The sequence below is a fragment of the Orycteropus afer genome, unplaced genomic scaffold (genome assembly GCF_000298275.1).
Source record: "Orycteropus afer afer isolate SDZICR_OR568_19922 unplaced genomic scaffold, OryAfe1.0 scaffold00091, whole genome shotgun sequence".
Classification (NCBI taxonomy): Eukaryota; Metazoa; Chordata; class Mammalia; order Tubulidentata; family Orycteropodidae; genus Orycteropus; species Orycteropus afer.
In genome coordinates this window covers 4,409,762-4,427,581 of record NW_006921678.1, presented here as the reverse complement: position 1 = coordinate 4,427,581, position 17,820 = coordinate 4,409,762, and the positions used below count along the sequence as shown (strand labels likewise).

The 17,820-nt window shown below is 37.2% G+C and overlaps 1 protein-coding gene across 1 annotated transcript in view; it reads right to left on the bottom strand.

The window, feature by feature from the left end:
• PAM (peptidylglycine alpha-amidating monooxygenase) overlaps positions 1 to 7,382 on the bottom strand; it is a 219,629-nt gene extending 212,247 nt beyond the window's left edge. Inside the window, exons 1-2 of the mRNA XM_007942482.2 lie at positions 7,291 to 7,382; positions 6,192 to 6,312 (exon numbers count right to left, since the gene is read on the bottom strand). Coding sequence (XP_007940673.1) covers positions 6,192 to 6,312; positions 7,291 to 7,382 — 213 coding nt within the window. The remainder of the gene's footprint in view (positions 1 to 6,191; positions 6,313 to 7,290) is intronic.
• Positions 7,383 to 17,820: the final 10,438 nt, after the last annotated feature.

Genomic DNA, 17,820 nt, shown 5'->3' with positions numbered 1-17,820 from the left:
AGATTCAAAGAAATCTGGATTTAAATTCTCATTCTTCTATTTACTGGTTATTTGGCTACAGACAGGGTATTTAATCTCCCCAAATATCAACTTAATTTCTCATTTAAAAATAAAATGGGGATAATAAAACATTAAATAGAGTTTTTTTTTTAAAATAAGAATTAATGAGATAACACATGTAAAGTCCCTAAACAGCATTATATAACACTCACTGCAGATCTGACTCATAGCGACCCCTCCCTGGGTTTCCATGGCAGTATCTCTAAGAAAATAGATCGCCCAAGCTTCCTTCCAAGGAGTGGCTAGTGGGTTTGAACGGCCAGCCTTCTGGTTAGCAGTCTAATGCCTTAGGCATAATAAGCACTCAATAAATGTGATCACCTTAAAAAATTTATTTGGAAAAAAAAAGAATCTTAACTCTAATTGAGAATACAATGCCAACAGCAATTCTGTACTTAAGTGTTACCCAATCTCTTTGATAAAATAGATATTCTAAGCAATTGCTATTTATAAGTTACATTATGATTATGATTTGAAATTTTAAAACTGATTCCAAGAAAGGCTGCAGAAAGAAAAGCCTATGCAACCTGGATTCTTACTAAGAGGTCATATATGCATTGTGGAGAAAAAGGGAAACTCTACTGCTTTCTCTTGTTAGAAAACGAAAAAGTAAAGTATATTAGTAAACTTCCTAATGATTGTTCATTTTAGAGAGAAAAATAATAAAAACACCAGGTGAAGTTTTGGATAAAATTTCATGGGAGTATTATGTTCATTCTCATTTTTTTCAATGACTATATTCCTTTATCATTATTTATAAATAAACTATTTTTTAAAAGAGAACTTAAAAAAATAAGTCGTAACTTCAGACTCCTTACTGTCAGGGTTATCAACCAAACGTTCTGAGGTTATCAACCTGATGCATCTGATGAGATCTTTAAACTCAGAAGTGTTCCTTTCCTGGTGGTAGAAACATAAAGAAGGCTATTTTCTGACTTCATAGCAGGATCTGTGGTCACTCAAAAGGCAAACACAGAATGAAACAAGCATTTCCAAGAGACACAGAAAAAAAAAAGTATACTGCTCTGTAGTTCTCAAACTACTCCCCACATAAGGGAGGAAAATGACAACCCTAATGACAGCCTAACACATCTTACTATAAACAAGTTGCTGCTGAATTGATTCTAACTCATGATGACCACATGTGTGTCAAAGTAAAATGTACCCCCTAGGGTTTTCAAATAGACGTCCCAGCTTTTCTCCTGAGATGCCTCTGGGTAGACTCTAACCTCCAATCTCTTGGTTAGCTCCCAAGCAAATTAACAGTTTGCACCACCCAGGGACTCCCCAACACAGCCTTATGGAAGGAAATTCAGTGAGCATATGTGTTCACGATATTAGGGTCAAAGAAAATATTTAATTTTGTAAAATTACATTTTTAGAAGTTAATGTGCATTTTTAAGTCCCTATGCCAAGACTTCAGGAGCTCTGGTGGGACAGTGCCTAAGGCATTTGACTGCTAACCAGAAGGCTGGTGGTTCAAACTCACCAGCCACTCCTCGGAAGGAAGATGAGGCAATCTAATTCCATAGTGATATTGCCTCAGAAACCCAAAGAAGGGTCGCTATGAGTAGGGTCCGAATCGACGGCACATAACAACAACAACAACATGTAAACCTTAGGATGTAAACCTTAAATCTGAAGGAACTTAAATAAGAGTGATTTTTTTTTTTTTTTTAAATAAGGTCAGTGTAACAAGTCCTCCAGAAAACATGCATTGAAGAAACCCAGGCTGATTTCAAAACTGAATAAAAATAATAACAATAATACTTCTCGTACTGATGAAACTTCTTTTGACAATTTATTTTCTAAGCAATGTAAACAATATTCAGGAACTTTGAGAAAATCTTATCGATTCTCAGTGTTCCTCCATTTGCTTATGATAAAGGCCATTTTTAATAGAAATAGCTACTGAAGGATCTCTCTCTCTCTCACTGCCATCGAATCAGATCCGACTCAGAGCAACCCCTCCTTGGGTTTCCAAGGCAGTATCTCTACAGAAGTAGATTGCCCAACCTTCCTTCCGAGGAGTGGCTGGTGGGTTTGAACCCCCAGCCTTCTGGTTAGCAGTCAAATGCCTTACGCACTACACCACCAGAGCTCCCTTACTTAAGGATAACTGAAAATTTATTTCCTCTATTTATCCAGGTTTCTGGTGCTAGGTTTGTATTTTCTTTTTTCTTCGTTTCACTACCTTTTCTCTACTTTAAAAATATTTCAATGTCCATTTCCAAGGAGTTGTTACTGCAAGTATAAGAGATAGCACTTTTTGTTTTTCTTATTTTAAGGCTCATTCATATTCCCCTCTACACAGATATGAATAACAACAATTCCAGTTCACACTTCGGAGAACTTAACACGTGCACTGGGCATTGTACCAACTATATGTGCTATTTTATTACCTTACTTATTCCTTAAAACAACCATGAGTTAGATACTATTATTATCCTTTCTACAGATGGAGGAATGGAACAGGACTAGCTTAAGAAGCACACCTGAGTTGACACTGTACAAGCAGGGAGGACAACGCTGTCAGATTTACTGATATTTAGAAAATAAACTTTATATAAAATCACTGTAATTTGCCTTCATTTACTTTATTTTAAAATCAAACACCCATGGGATAGTTAGCACTTCAAATTGCTGATAGCTTCTTACTATGAGCAGTTTATCAAATTATTTTGTTTGTTGACATGAGAGTTGATGACAACAAAAGCCCACAGGGTCCTGAGTGAGAAAGGGAATCAAATGAGGAAGAAAAGGTGCTAAAAGAGGAGTTTTGAGATATTACCACTTAGGAGCTCAACTAGATTTAAAGACCAGCCTTCGTACTATAGACTCCGCCTCTATTCCAAGTTTCCTACAATGTACTCTTCTCTTTAGTTTTCCCAAAGCCCAAAGAACGCTGGTTAATGGAAAATCTATGAAATAGGACATTTTACTGCTCTTCTTGATCCTCTGTCAGTTTTAAAAATACATTTTAACTTCTCAATGTCTGTCCTTCTTACTTTTTCCTTACTCTTCTTTGTCTTGGATTTTTTTATATTATTTTCATAATCTAGTTAATCCTGAATTTTCTCCCTTTACATATGATCTTGACCATTTCTTTAAATGATTTTCTAGTTTACTCTTCTTATTCTTATTTATAGTTTTATTTCTTCCCTCTAGTAATTCTTTCATTTTCCTTTCCTTGGCTTTTTCTCTCCTTTCTCTTTAAGGACCTATGTTAACTCTAGACTGCTCTGTATTTCAAGAAAACAATACTTTCTGAAACAAAATTGTTCACAGTATCATAGCTCTGGGTCTTCCTCATCAAAAACATCAAGTTCAGGAGGAAAGGCATTTAGGGGTCCATATCCATCTCCTCCCAGGTTTACTCAATATGGAGTATAACTACCCTTTCTCATGAAGATTACCTGTATGTCAGCCAGATAGAGTCAATAGCCCATGGCATGTGGTTAGTAGAGAGTAATAGTAGAAAGTTGAAAAACTAAATCAATTACCCAGTTAAGTAGCTTCAGTTGCAAGTAACAGAGGCAATTCAATCTGGTTGAAACAAGAAAAGCTCATATAACTGGAAACTCCGTAAACAGTGTTACCACCAAAACTCTACATTCTTTTAGTCTATCTGCATTCCCTTCTACAGTACTTTGAGTACAGGCATGCCTCTTCTCATGAACTCAGCAGATCCCTGACTAAATGCCTCCTTGTTTACATGCAGCAAAAAAAAGCAGTACCAGTACAAGTCCTAAGATTCGATTGGACTGGTGTTGGTCACACACCTTCTGCTGAACCAATCATCATGGAAGGGAAGGCAGGATGCAGTGATTTGCTAATCCTAGTACATGTGCTCTGAGGCCAGTTAGACAGCTCAAGTTTCAGAGAAGGAGCAAGGAGGAATTAATTGTACACTGGAAAGCAATCAGCAAATGTCCACTGCATGAGGCAAAGCTGAATACAAATAGTGCAAAATAAAAAGCAGTAATTTGATCAATGTATGATCTTTTGCCAGGGCGTTATTTTTGATAATTATAAGATTATAAATACAAATAAATTTATTTTATTTTAGGAAAATGGAGCACTTCTGCATTTTTTAAAAAATCAATTCCTTTAGAAACTCTTTCTGAGAATACTGGTCCTAACAGTTATTTTGAATGTTCAATAAGGCAGTATCACTACAGAAATCACTACCAACCTTCCTTCTGAGGAGTGGCTGATGGGTTTGAACCACCAGCCTTCTGGTTAGCAGTCAAATATCTTAGGCACTATGCTACCAGGGCTCCTATTTAAATGTTATTATTGGAATAAATAAATAAATAAATAAATGTTATTATTGTTAAATAACGAAAATAAAGAAGTAACAATAATAATGAACCACATCAGATGACTATCTGATAAAATAATGATGTTCCTGGGGGAAACAAACACTTATACCTCTTTTTAAGGAAATTATATAAACTCAGAATTAACTCAACAGCAACTAACAACAGTTATATAAACTCAGATTAAGCAAATGGGGGGGATCACTCTTAAAAATAAGAAGAGAGATACTGCATAAATGAGCAACTGTCTTTCTTCTCTCCTAATCCCAAACTCATTGTACTTATTTTGGCTAAACAAGGAGTTTATGAAATTAAAGGCCAGGATGTTAATAACTGATGACACTGAAAAGTCATCTGCATGGTCATTTGCGAGTAGGGGGTGAGGGTCATTTTTACAGTGGTAGTTATTTGTAAATAATTAGACCATATAATCTTGAAGTAAATGAATGCCAATCTTTAGTCCCCACTACCTATACTACCACCCCTCCCCCAAAAAAATAAGTGTACTTTCTAGAGCTTCTGGATGTTAATTTCAAATAAATTCTTCCCAATAAGTAGAAAACTCTTATTTTCTCAATACTGAAAAAAAAGAGTGTTATCTGCAATAATGAGTCATCAGGCACTGCAGCTCCACAACATCCAGGCCTTTCCCTGTCTCTGCAGCTCTTCCAAAGGAGAAGACTATCTTTTAATGACAGACATAAATCCCTGCACTGCATGGCTGCAAAACATAATTCTGGCCTTTTTGTACTTAATGAAACACCTTGCACACATGACAGCAGTGGGTTTGAGCTTCTTGTGTGCACCTAAAATAGGAAAAGAAAAGCCCTATATATTTCCTAGTTCTTTTCAAAATGCTCTCTAGTCACATTTCTATGAGCTCTGCCATTATTTCTTTAAAATACATGTCTTATAAGAGCAAGTCATGCTAAAGAAAACTTACAATCAACCACCTGTATGAATAATTTTCTTCACTTTAAAGTGTAGTTGTTGTTGTTATGTGCCATTGAGTTGGACCCGACTCATAGCGATCCCTCCTTGGGTTTCCGAGGCGGTATCACTACGGAAGTAGATTGCCCAATCTTCCTTCTGAGGAGTGGCTAGTGGGTTTGAACCGCCAGCCTTCTGGTTAGCAGTTAAGTGCTTAAGACACTGCACTACCAGAACTCCCAGTAGAGTGCTTTGTTTTTCAAATTCTTGGCAGTAAACCATTTGTTGTTACTTCCCAACTTGCGGCTGCCACAGAAGGGTATTTAAAGGAAGCAGTCTCTCAGATGGAGCTGCTCAACATCATTTATCTGGGAGCTCTGGTAGTGTAGCGCCTAAGGCATCTGACTGCTAACCGGAAGGCTGGCGATTCAAACTCACCAGCCACTCCTCGAAAGGAAGGTTGGGCAATCTACTTTTGTACCGATACTGCCTTGGAAATGCAAGGAGAGGGGTCACTATGAGTTGGATCCGACCCAACGGCAGTGAGTGAGTTTGGTTTGGTTTGTTTGTTTTTTCATATCTTAATATATACTTACATGCTGCATTACAGAGGACATTCATTGAGAATCTCAAAAAATAAATTTTTGAGGTTCCATTTCAAAACATATATACGAGTAAAATCTAAAACACAAAATTTAATTGAATGATTTACCTTTACCTCATCTTTTAAATATTCAATTATTCTACCTTTACTTGAGCTGTCTTAAAAGCAAATGCCTTCTTTTAAAGAAGTTGGTACTGCTATAAATGTAGTTTCCTTGATTTAATTATAAAAGGTACCAAAAACAAATGAGTAGTGAAATACAGAATGCCTCTCACCTGTTTAGGTGTAACCCCAGGCATGCGAATATCCAGTGCAAAATCTGATGAATCGATTGGAATTACTGGCCTGGAGGTACCAAGGCATTCACTGGGAAACGATCTGGTAGTCTCCTTAAACCTTAAAAAGGAAGATAATTTCAGTATCTTTGAACATAATGGAATTTTAACCTGAGAAGGAAAAAAGGGAATTTTATGATCTTAAGATTAAAGATTATTAACTGAGACCCGAGGAAAGCCCTAATGATGTGAGATGTCTGTCTTAAACAGACTCAGCACTGCATTGTATAGTCCAAGAGCAATATATATCCAATTGATATAGAAAATAAAATAAAAACAGTCAAGCAGGTGACATATAAACCTCAATTCAACAAAAATTTGTGAAAATATGTGTGTTACTAATGAATGAAGACATAGAGATAATAAATTAGAAACGATTACAGGTGTACCCATTTACCTAATGGTAGAAATAGTAACCATAGCTCTGTAAAAAATTTGTATTTTATTAATCTAAGTATTACTAGGGTGGACCCTGCCCCCCAAAAAAAGAGAAAGAAAAACTACAATAATAATCTTGCCAGGCAAAACTGTATGAAGGGAAAAAAAGATTGCGATGTGAATTACAAACGTACAAGAGTATAAATATTTAATACAGTAATTATGAGGAGTGTGTATACAACTCAATATTTTCTTGTGAGCTATTACAGTCCACGATCTGTTTCTGGGCATTACTGACCTGTCCTGGTATTTCATCCTTCAAGCTGTTATGAACAAGAAGGTATTCATGTCTAAATGACTATATGGCAGTTTCTGAAATATCTCCCCAAGAGGGAGTGATTAGTATTGGGAATCACAACTTCCAATTGGAGTTTTGAAAGCCAGAGCGGCTTGGCTACAATACAGTAGTAGGTTTCTTCTATAAGGGGACTTTATAAGAAAGAAGTTACTGTGCTAAAAATCCAAGTCGTTTAGGCAAAGTAAATCAACCTTGTGCCTTTCTCCAACCCTCGGGTTCGTAAAAGTGATTACATTTCTAAAGAGCATGCATAGAAAAGACCCAAACAATATTTCGTCTGTTAAAAAAAAAAAAGACACCCACCTCTTAAAGACAGAAAGTGGGCTTCTGTAACCCAAACAGCTGCTTTGAAAAACAAGGAGGAGAACTAGCAGGCTAAGAGCGTAGCCAGCCATGTCCACGCCGCTCCAGCCCCGCCGGAGAGGAGCGGGCGGGCAGTGCAGCGCGGGGCTGGGGCCGGCAGTCGGGCAGCGGCACCGACAGCAGCCGCTACTTCATGGCAGGGGCGCGGCGGGCGTCCTGCGGCTCCCACACACCATCTGTCTGCTAGAGCAGAGAGCAGGACAAGGCGAGGTGTTTAGATCACGAGCCTCGGGCAGAAAGCCGTGCGAAGGCGGTACTTTTGTCCAGTCCACAAGCGGAAGCTTTCCTCCCTCCAGAGCTGATGCTTTTTTTTTTTTTTTTTCTGCCCTGGTGTTGGGGCTAGACGTGTGGGTTCCTTATCACTCCGAAATGACAGGGACTGTGAGGAGTATCATTCAAACCAGCGTCAGTCATCATTCAGAACCTGCAAAAATAGAAGCAGATAATGGATGACTAACACATTACAGCATTTGTCCTCAGCAAATCTCGGTTGAGATTTTTTTAATACATTAGTAGTTTCACAAGCTTGAGCCCAAGCCCGGGGAAAATGCTGGTCTGTTGATCTTCCTCCCCCACGATCAGCCCCCCAAATTTCACAAACCCCCATCACCCTTTATGCCATTTGCTCTTTCTTCCTCCCACTCCCCCGTTTTCTTTTCCTACTTCTTTCCCCTTCTCACATCCACCTCAGTCTCGTATTTTTCTTTTCCTCACTTCCTTTATCACTTAAAATGCATTTAAATCTCTGCTAAATGTAAACAAAGTTATTCACACAAAGGTCAGGCCAAGGCACAAGGGAAAAAAACACCAAAGAGAGGCTGAGACAAAGCATTTGGATACAACAGTAATCATATCGAAAAAGACTTTGAGAACAAAGGCATGGTTGTATATACATATATGTGTGTGTGTATGTATACATATATATTATATATATATATGCATCACAGAGCTACAGATCTGAAGAGGAAGATAACCCCTGCCAAGAACTCACAATGATTATGAAGAAAGTAATCGCTTAAGTTCTTAGAATTATTTTAGGCAAGTCAAAAATCTACATTAACATATTATTGTATATGGCATGTAAATGACCATTTAGAAATCCTGCACGTGATACGCAAAGTAATTCTTGCTAATAAGGCATGCCTCCCAAAAGACATTCTTTCTTAAATAAAGTTTAGAGATTTACAGCAATTAGAAACAGTAGGGGGCATCAACAGCTGGCCCCAAATTGGATTTTATCTATAAAAGATACAATCAAGAACTTCATATTAATGAAAATGAGAGGCCACACTTTTTGAAGAAGACTCAACTAGGCTAAAATGATAATGTGCATATTTTGACTTTATGTATTTTAAAGTATTTCAGACTTGTATCCAGTTTGTAAATTGGAGTCAGAAGTTATTAATTATGTATCATTCACATCATAAAAAATAAATTAGAAAAAAAGGATTTCTTCAAGTTTTTATTTTAGTGAGTAATTATAAATATGGTTAGGACATTCCCAAATAAATCCATTTACCAGTCAAATAATGGAAAAAACAAACAAACATATTCATGTAGAAGGGCTCCAAAACATTATATGATCCTCTAAATTATCCTCTTGAAATACTAAGGCTACTAAAAATCAAAACAAAAACCCCAAAACACACAAAAGAGAACTAACATTAAAGTAAATGAGACAACTTCATGGTCAGGAGCTTTCTAGAAAAAAGATACTTTATACCAAATAAACATAAAACATGATTAAATATTCAACCAATCCAAGGCTGTTGAGGCTTCCCTAGCACCCAAGGGACAACAGTTAACTTACATAAGCAATAACATTTTGAGAAGACTGATAATATTTGTTTGAACTTTCTCTTTGGCTTGCTGTTTAAGCTTTCAGCAACAGAAAAGCTTTAGCTTTGTCCTTATCCTGCGGGTAATAGAAGAACTCCTTGTGGGGAAGAGAAAAACTTGGCCTGAAGGCTATGCTATTGCCTTTGCCAACAACAAAGCAAAATTCTGTCAAATGACAATACTTAACATTCCCTGAAGTTCTTTAGGAAAAAAAAAAAGTGAAGAAAGGATTCAATTTTTATTATTTCATGCAAAACAGGATTCAAGGACAGCCTTTCTTCAAGTTAGCAAGGAGATATGGTATTATATAAACTTGAAAACAAATTCAGAATTAAACTTCTCTTACAGGAACACACCTAGCCTTTGAAAAAATTCCACTTATCTCTTTGATTGATTTTATTTACCTTTGAAGTCCCCAAACCAAAACCATCTACTAACAGAAAAGGAAATTGAAGTTGTGGATGGAATCAAGGTTGATTTTTGCAACCATGAAGAGAACAAAAAGTCTTAAAGAAATGAAAACTGATTATCAGTCTTTAAGTTGCTTCTGGTTCTTGATGCCTTGTAAAGGAAAGACAACATATAATTTTTGATAATTGTGGAATATGTAATTATCAAAACTTACTCTTCTTTACTTAAGACTCTAAAAACTCAAAATGTATTTTCCTGAGATCATTCATTAACCATACAAAAAAAAAAAAAAAACCCACTTATTTCATTCTTTGTACAAGATACTATAATACATGTTAGGATTTTATAAAGTGAAAAAAAAAACAACTAATACAGTGGATTACGGAAATAAGGACTTTACACAATAACAGATATGTTTAGAAAGTAGCACTCTTGTAAGCATATTGTAAAAGGGACTCAAGGCCTTTTGAGGAAGGAAATATCATTTCAACCTTCATTTAAAAAGGGGAGGGGTAAAAAAGAGAGACAGAGAGGCAGATCTAAAGACAAAAGTCAGCTTAACAGAAGAGGTTAAACTGTTGAGCAGCATAGTGAAGGATGTTTAGGGTTTCCACTGTGGGAAAAAGACAATGAGCATTCCAAGTATAGAGAACAGCTGGTCCAAAGGAGTTCAGAGGAGCAGCAGAGGTTATTTTGAAGAACAAGTAACAAAGGTTCTGCCTACCTACACTCAAGCTTCAGAGACAGAATTACTACTCTATTTATTAAAAAACAAAACAAAACAGAAAACAACCTCGAACTCACTTCCATCAAGTCGATTTCGACTCATAGCAACCCCTCCTTGGGTTTCCGAGATGGTATCACTATGAAAGTAGACTGCCTAACCTTTCTTCCGGGATTATATTTATAGTACAAGGCAAATATTCTGTTTACATATCCATAAGTTCTATAGGTATTACCTGTTCTGTGTATACTTGTCCATATATTAAATCCAGGTGGCAAGTACTGCCTAGTCCACACAATAAAAAAAAAAAAAAAAAACTTGATTGTTATAGTGGTAGTAGGCAGTCCATTCCCACCAATATTCATTAAAAAAAAACTGCTAATCAAATAATCAAATAAAAATATTGATCCTTCATTTATTAAACAAGAATACCAAACTCCAAACCAAACTTACTGCCATCAAGTCAGCAACACCCATTGGGTTTCCAAGGCCTTTACCAAAGCACACTGCTCCATATTTCTTCCACAGAGTGGCTGATGGGTTCAAACCACTAATCTTTTGGTTAGCAGACAAATATCTTAACCACCATATCACCAAAGCTCCTCACTGAACAAGAACGAACCAGTGTAATTAGTGGCTAAAAGTTTGTAAGCTAAGCAAAACTTTCTGACTCCTGGATTGACCATTCCCTAACTGTATGAAATTGGGCAAATGTATAAACTCTGTAGAAGTTTCTTCATATGCAAAATGGAAGTAACCATACTATCTGTGTCATAGGATTGTTGCAAGCAATTACTAAATTAATATATTTATAAAAGTGCCTGGGACATAATGAACGTCCACTATACTGCTGCAACAAGTATATACTGAGGGCTTAGGACTAGCTTCATGCTGGGGATGGTAACAATTAAGACAAAAAACTTTCATTCTTATAGAGATTACTTTCTAGTGGTGAAAAGCAAAACAACTGCCAAATTATAAATTTCATTCTCTTCAAAGGAGATTTTTAGATAATTTTCTAGATGGTTTATATTTTAACTAATTAAAAGATGCAATTTATGGGGATTTATTTTAGGGCAAAAAGTGGACAAGTACACAAATATATTTATAAGTACATTCACTAGCACTGTTCATTATAGCAAAAAATTAGACTTTTACAGTATCAAAGAACTGGAAGCAATATAAATATCCAAAAATAGGAGTTTGGGGGAAAAAAAAAGTCTTACTTATAAAAATTGGAAAAAAATTGCATCCATTTAACAAACAACAAGATAGATAAAACTATTTTTATAGCTAAAGCTATATTCTATAACATTATATTTTTCTTTTTGTATAATTTTTAAAATTCTGTAAATCTCAAATATATAGAAATGTTGCATGTAAAGAAGAAACAACTTGTTTTCCTTTACCATTTCAGACTAAGTTGCTGACCTAACACCTCATCACATCTAAATACTTTCAGAATGTATTTACTGAAACAAGTGTTTTCTCCTACATAACCTCAATACACCCACCAAAGTCAAAATAATCACACTGAGATATTCTAAAATAAAACCAAACTCACTGCTATTGAGTCGATTCTGACTCACAGCAACCCCCTTGGGTTTCCAAGGTGGTAAGTCTTTACAGAAGTAGATTGCCCAGTCTTTCTTCCCCGGAGTGGCTGGTGGGTTTGAACTGCCAACCTTCTGGTTAGCAGTCAAATGCTAGCACTAGCGGTTTACCACCATCAAATCCTCAGCTTCCAATCAAACTTTGCCAACCATCCCAATAATGTTCTTTATAGCGAGAAAATTCAGTTCAGAATCATGCATTTACATGTCAAGTTGTTATACCTCTAGTCTCCTTCAGTCTACGACAATTCCTCAGCCTTCTCTTGACTTTTATGACCATGACCCTTTTGAAGAGTTATTCTGCAGACTGTCCTCTAATTGCTGTTTGCTTTATGTTTTATCATGAAGCTCTGGTGGCACAGCACCTAAAACATCTAACTGCTAACCAGAAGGTTGGTGGTTCAAACCTACCAGCCACTCCACAGAAGGTGTGTTGTTGTTGTTAGGTGACATCGAGTCATCACCAACTCATAGTGACACTACATACAACAGAACGAAACACTGCCTGGTCCTGTGCCAACCTCAAGATCCTTGTTATACCTAAGGTCATCGTTGCAGCCACTGTGTCAATCCATCTCTTTAAGGGCCTTCCACTTTTTTGCTGACCCTCCACTTTACCAAGCATGACATCCTTCTCCAGGGAACAGTCCCTTCTGACAACATGACCAAAGTAGGTGAGACAAAGTCTGGCCATTCTCGCTTTCAAGGAGCATTCTGGTTGCACTTCTTCCAAGACAGATCTGTTGGTCCTTTTAGCAGTCTGTAGTACTTCCAGTATTCTTCGCCAACACCACAACTCAAAAGCATCAATTCTTCTTTGGTCTTCCTTATTCACTGTCCAGCTCTCATATGCATATGAGGATCAGGCACACTTTAGTCCTCAAGGAGACATCTTTGCTCTTCAGAACTTAAAAGAGGTCTTTTGCAGCAGATTTTCCCAGTGTAATACGTCATCTGATGTTTTGACTGCTGCTTCCATTGGTGCTGATTGTAGAGCCAAGACTTTTGACGACTTCTATCTTTTCTCCATTTATCGTGATGCTGTTTATTGATCCAGTTGTGAGGATTTTTGTTTTCTTTATATTGAGGTGTAATCCATACTGCAGACTGTAGTCTTTAATCCTCATCAGTAAGTGCTTCAAGTCATGCTCACTTTCAGCAAGCAAAGTTGTGTCATGTACATATCACAGGTTGTTAATGACCTTTTTCCAATCCTGATGCCACATTCTTCTTCATACAGTCCATCTTCTCAGATTATTTGCTCAGAATACAGATTGAGTAAGTATGGTGAAAGGATACAATCCTGATGCACTCCCTTCTTGATTTTAAACCATGCAATATCACCTTGTTTTGGTCGAACAACAGCCTTCTGGTCTATATACAGGTTCCTCATGAGTACAATTAAGTGTTCCGGAGTTCCCATTCTTCTCAATGTTATTCATAATTTGTTAGGATCTACACAATCAAATGCTTTTGCATAGTCAATAAAACATAAGTAAATATCTTTCTGGTATTCTTTGCTTTCAGCCAAGATCCATCTGACATCAGCAAAGATATCCATTGTTCCACGTCCTCTCCTGAATCCAGCTTGCATTTCTGGAAGTTCTCTGTTAATATATAGCTACAACTCGTTTTGAAATATTTTCAATAAGATTTTACATGCATGTGATATTAATAACATTGTTCAATAATTTCCACATTCTGTGGGATCATCTGTCTTAGGAATGGGTCCATATATGGATCTCTTCAAGTCAGTTGGCCAGGTAGCTGTCTTCCAAATCTCTTGGCACAGCCAACTGAGTGCCTCCAGTGCGGCATCCATTTGTTGAAACATCTCAGTGGGTATTCCATCAGTTCTTGGACCCTCGTTTTTCACCAATTCCTTCAATTAAGATTTGACTTCTTCCTTCAATACCATTGGTTGTTGACCATATGCTACCTACTGAAATGGATGTAGATCGACCAGTTCTTTTTGGTACAGTGACTCTGTGTATTCCTTCCATCTTCTTTTGATGCTTCCTGCATCTTTCAATATATTGTCTATAATCTTCCAATATTACAACTTGAGGCATGCATTTCTTCTTCAGTTCTTTCAGCTTCAGAAATGCTGAGCATGTTCTTCCCTTTTGGTTTTCTAACTCCAGATCTTTGCACATTTCATTATCATAATTGATTCTGTCTTCTCGAGATGCTCTTTGAAATCTTCTGTTCATTTTACCTTGTCATTTCTTCCATTTGCTTTAGTTACTCTTCATTCAAGGGCAAGTCTCAGAGTCTCTTTTGGCACCCATTTTGGTCTTTTCTTCTTTTCCTGTCTTTTTGGTGACCTTTTATTTTCTTCATGGATGATGACCTTGATGTCATCCCACAGTTCTTCTGGTTTTTGGTCACTGGTGTTCAATGCATCAAATCTATTCTTTAGATGGTCTCTAAATTCAGGAGGGATATAAGCAAGGTCATGTTTTGTCTCTTGTTGACTTATTTTAATTGTTTTCAGCTTCAACTTGAACTTGCTTATGAGCAGTTGACAGTTCCACAGTCAGCTCCTGTTTCTTGTTTTGGATGAAGATATTGAGCTTCTCCAATGCCTCTTGCCACAGATGTAGTCAATCTGATTCCTGTGTACTCCATCTAGTGAAGTCCACGTGCATAGCCACTGTTTGGTTTGTGAGTAAATGTTATTTGCAATGAATAAGTCATTGCTCTTGCAAAATTCTACCATGCAATCTCCAGCTTTATCTCTATCACCAAAGTCATATTTTCCAAATGCCAATGATTCTTTGTTTCCAACTTTTGCATTCCAGTCTCCAGTGGTAATTAATAACACATCTTGATTGCATGTTCCATCAATTTCAGACTGCAGGAGTTGGTAAAAATCTTCAAGTTCCTCATCTTTGGCTTTGGTGGTTGGTGCATAAATTTGATTAATAGTAGTATTAACTGGTCTTCCTTGTAGGCGTATTGATATTATCCTATCACTGACTGCATTGTAGATAGATCTTGAAACAGTCTTTGTGACAATGAATGCCACACTACTCCTCTTCAGTTTGTCATTCCCAGCATAGCAGATCATATGGTCGTCTAATTCAAAATGGCCAAAACTAAGTCCATTTCAGCTCACTAATACCTAGGATATCGATCTTTATGCATTCCGTTTCATTTTTGTCAACTTCCAATTTTCCTAGATTCACACTTCGTACATTCCATGTTCTAATTATTAATGGATGTTTGCAGCTGTTTCTTCTCATTTTGAGTCATGCCACATCAGCAAATGGAGGTCTCAAAAGCTTTACTCTATCCACATCATTAAGGTCACCTTTACTCTGACGAGGTAGCTCTTCCCCAGTAGTATCCTAAGTACCCTCTGACCTGAGGAGCTCATCTTCCAGTACTATATCAGACAATGTTTTAGGGCTATTCATAAAGTTTTCCAGTAATATATCAGCCAGTGTTTCACTGCTATTCATAAGGTTCTCATGGGCCAATTCTTTAAGAAGTGGATGGCCTCTTCCTTCTTCTGACTCCCTCTTATTCTGGAAGCTCTGCTGAGACCTGTCCACGATGGGTAATGTTGCTGGCTTTTGAAACACTTGTGGCATAGCTTTCAGCCCCACAGCAACACACAAGCCACCACAGTATGACAAACTGACAGACAAGTTCATCTCCATTAGCTAGCTGTTCCAAACCCTGATGGCTTGCTTCCTTGTCTCTCTTAGCTGTTCCAAACCGCAGCCAGCTTCCTTCCTGGTCTCTCTTAGCTGTTCCAAACCTCCACTGGGTCACTTCCTGGTCTCCCTTAATTGTTCCAAACCATGGAAGGAAGATGGGGCAATCTACTTCTGTAAAGATTTACCACCTCAGAAACCCAATGGGGGTTGCTATGAGTCAGAATCGACTCGATGGCAGTGGGTTTGGGTTTGCTTTATATTTTATCAGGATTAGATTCAGGTTATGCATCCATGGCAAGAATATTAAGAAAGCAATTTTTCTCAACGTATCTACGTTAGTTGTCTCTGATCTGGACTCCAAAATCCCATTCCAAGCCTTTCTCTCTGTGCTTTTTATTCCACTTAGCCTTTCTTGACTGCACAGGCAGCCTACACATGTGAATGCCCTCCTCACCCTGTTTGTGCTGACGCCCAGGCCAGGCCACCTTTCCTGAAGGCCTAGTTTTCTGGAGCTCTGGTAGCATAGTGCCTAAGGCACTTGACTGCTAACCAGAAGGCTGGTGGTTCAAACCCACCAGCCACTTCTCGGAAGGAAGATGGAGCAATCTACTTCTATAGTGATACTGCCTCGGAAACCCAAGTCGCTTCCGACTCGAAGGCACATAACAACAACAACATAATGCCTTTGGTGAATTGTTGAGGAAGGAAAGAGGAAGTCATTAATTTTTAAAAAGCAAATTACAGAACAGTATAAAAACTGTTGTGGTAAATGTTGTTAACTGCCACTGAGTTGGCCCCTGACTCCTACTGATCCCAAGCACAAGGGAAAAAACCAGTGGCCTGCTTTTCTGTCATCCCCATGATCAGTTAGTTGTAGATGGGATTGTTGTTGCCCATAGAGTTTTTGTTGGCTGATTTTTAAAAGCAGATTGCCAGGTAAAACTGTAATCCTGTTTATATTTAAAAATACCTGTATAATCTTTTGCAAACGCATTTAAAAATCTGGATCAATATAACTCAAAAACTATTGTATTTCCAAGCATTATCTATAGAGATGGGTGGGAAAATAAGAGGTGCTTTTAACTTTTGCTGATATACTTCTTATGTCTTCTACTGTCTAAAAGGTTATATTACTTTTATAATTGAAAGAAAATAAGAGTATATTTTAATTTATCATTCTGACTATAGTTCTACCAATATCAATTTTAACTTCTATCTATGAGGTAGGTGATGTTTTGAAAAATGAAAAATTCTCCGTCTTTCCTTTAGCAAGAATTTTACAAACTATAATCTATGGTTTAGGGAAAAATGTGAGGATGGGGTTACTAAGAGTCAGAGCTGCCTCAACACCATCTAACAACGACAACATATTTTATGGTGAGTGTACAGCTATAACGTAGAGTTTTTCAAGCTCACCAATATTGACATTTTGGGCCGGATCATTCTTTGCTGTAGGGGGCTGTCCTATGTATTGTGGGAAATTAGCAGCACTCAAGACCTCTACTCAACAGATGCGAGTAGCAGCCTCTTTCATTGAGGCAAACAAAAATGTCTCCAGGCATTATCAAGTATCCTGCTGAGGACAAAATCACCGCCATAGGAGAACCTTGTTGTAATGTGGTTCATCATAACGAAACTTAATTTGTATTTGAAATGTGATAGCATTGGTTTCAAATACATAGAATGAGGTATAAAGACTACAAAAGTAAGTCTTTGTAAAAATGGAACTTCTAAAGATTGGCAAAATAATACTCATTACAGCTAGTAAAATGTATTAATTCACATGCAACTTACTAAAGCATTTTATAACTATTATCTGATTAAATACCTAAGACTTTGAGCTATGGATTATTATTTCCATTTTATAGGTGAGAGATCTTAGTCTTACAAAAATTAATTAACTTGCTCTGGTTGTACAGTGGTAGAACTGGGACTTAAATTCTGGATAGCTGACTCCAGAAGCCATACTGTCAACCCATACTATTAAACATAAAACAGATCCTCCACATTTAAGAGAATGTTTTTCTCTAAATATAAAAAACAAGCAAATTCTTCTAATATTTTACTATAAAAGAATAATAATTAATATTTACTAAGCAATTATTACATGCTATGCACTACAATGGGAGCTCTGGTAGCATAGTGGCTAAGACACTTGCCTGCTGACCAGACGGCTGGCGGTTCAAACCCACCAGCCACTCCTCGGAAGGAAGGT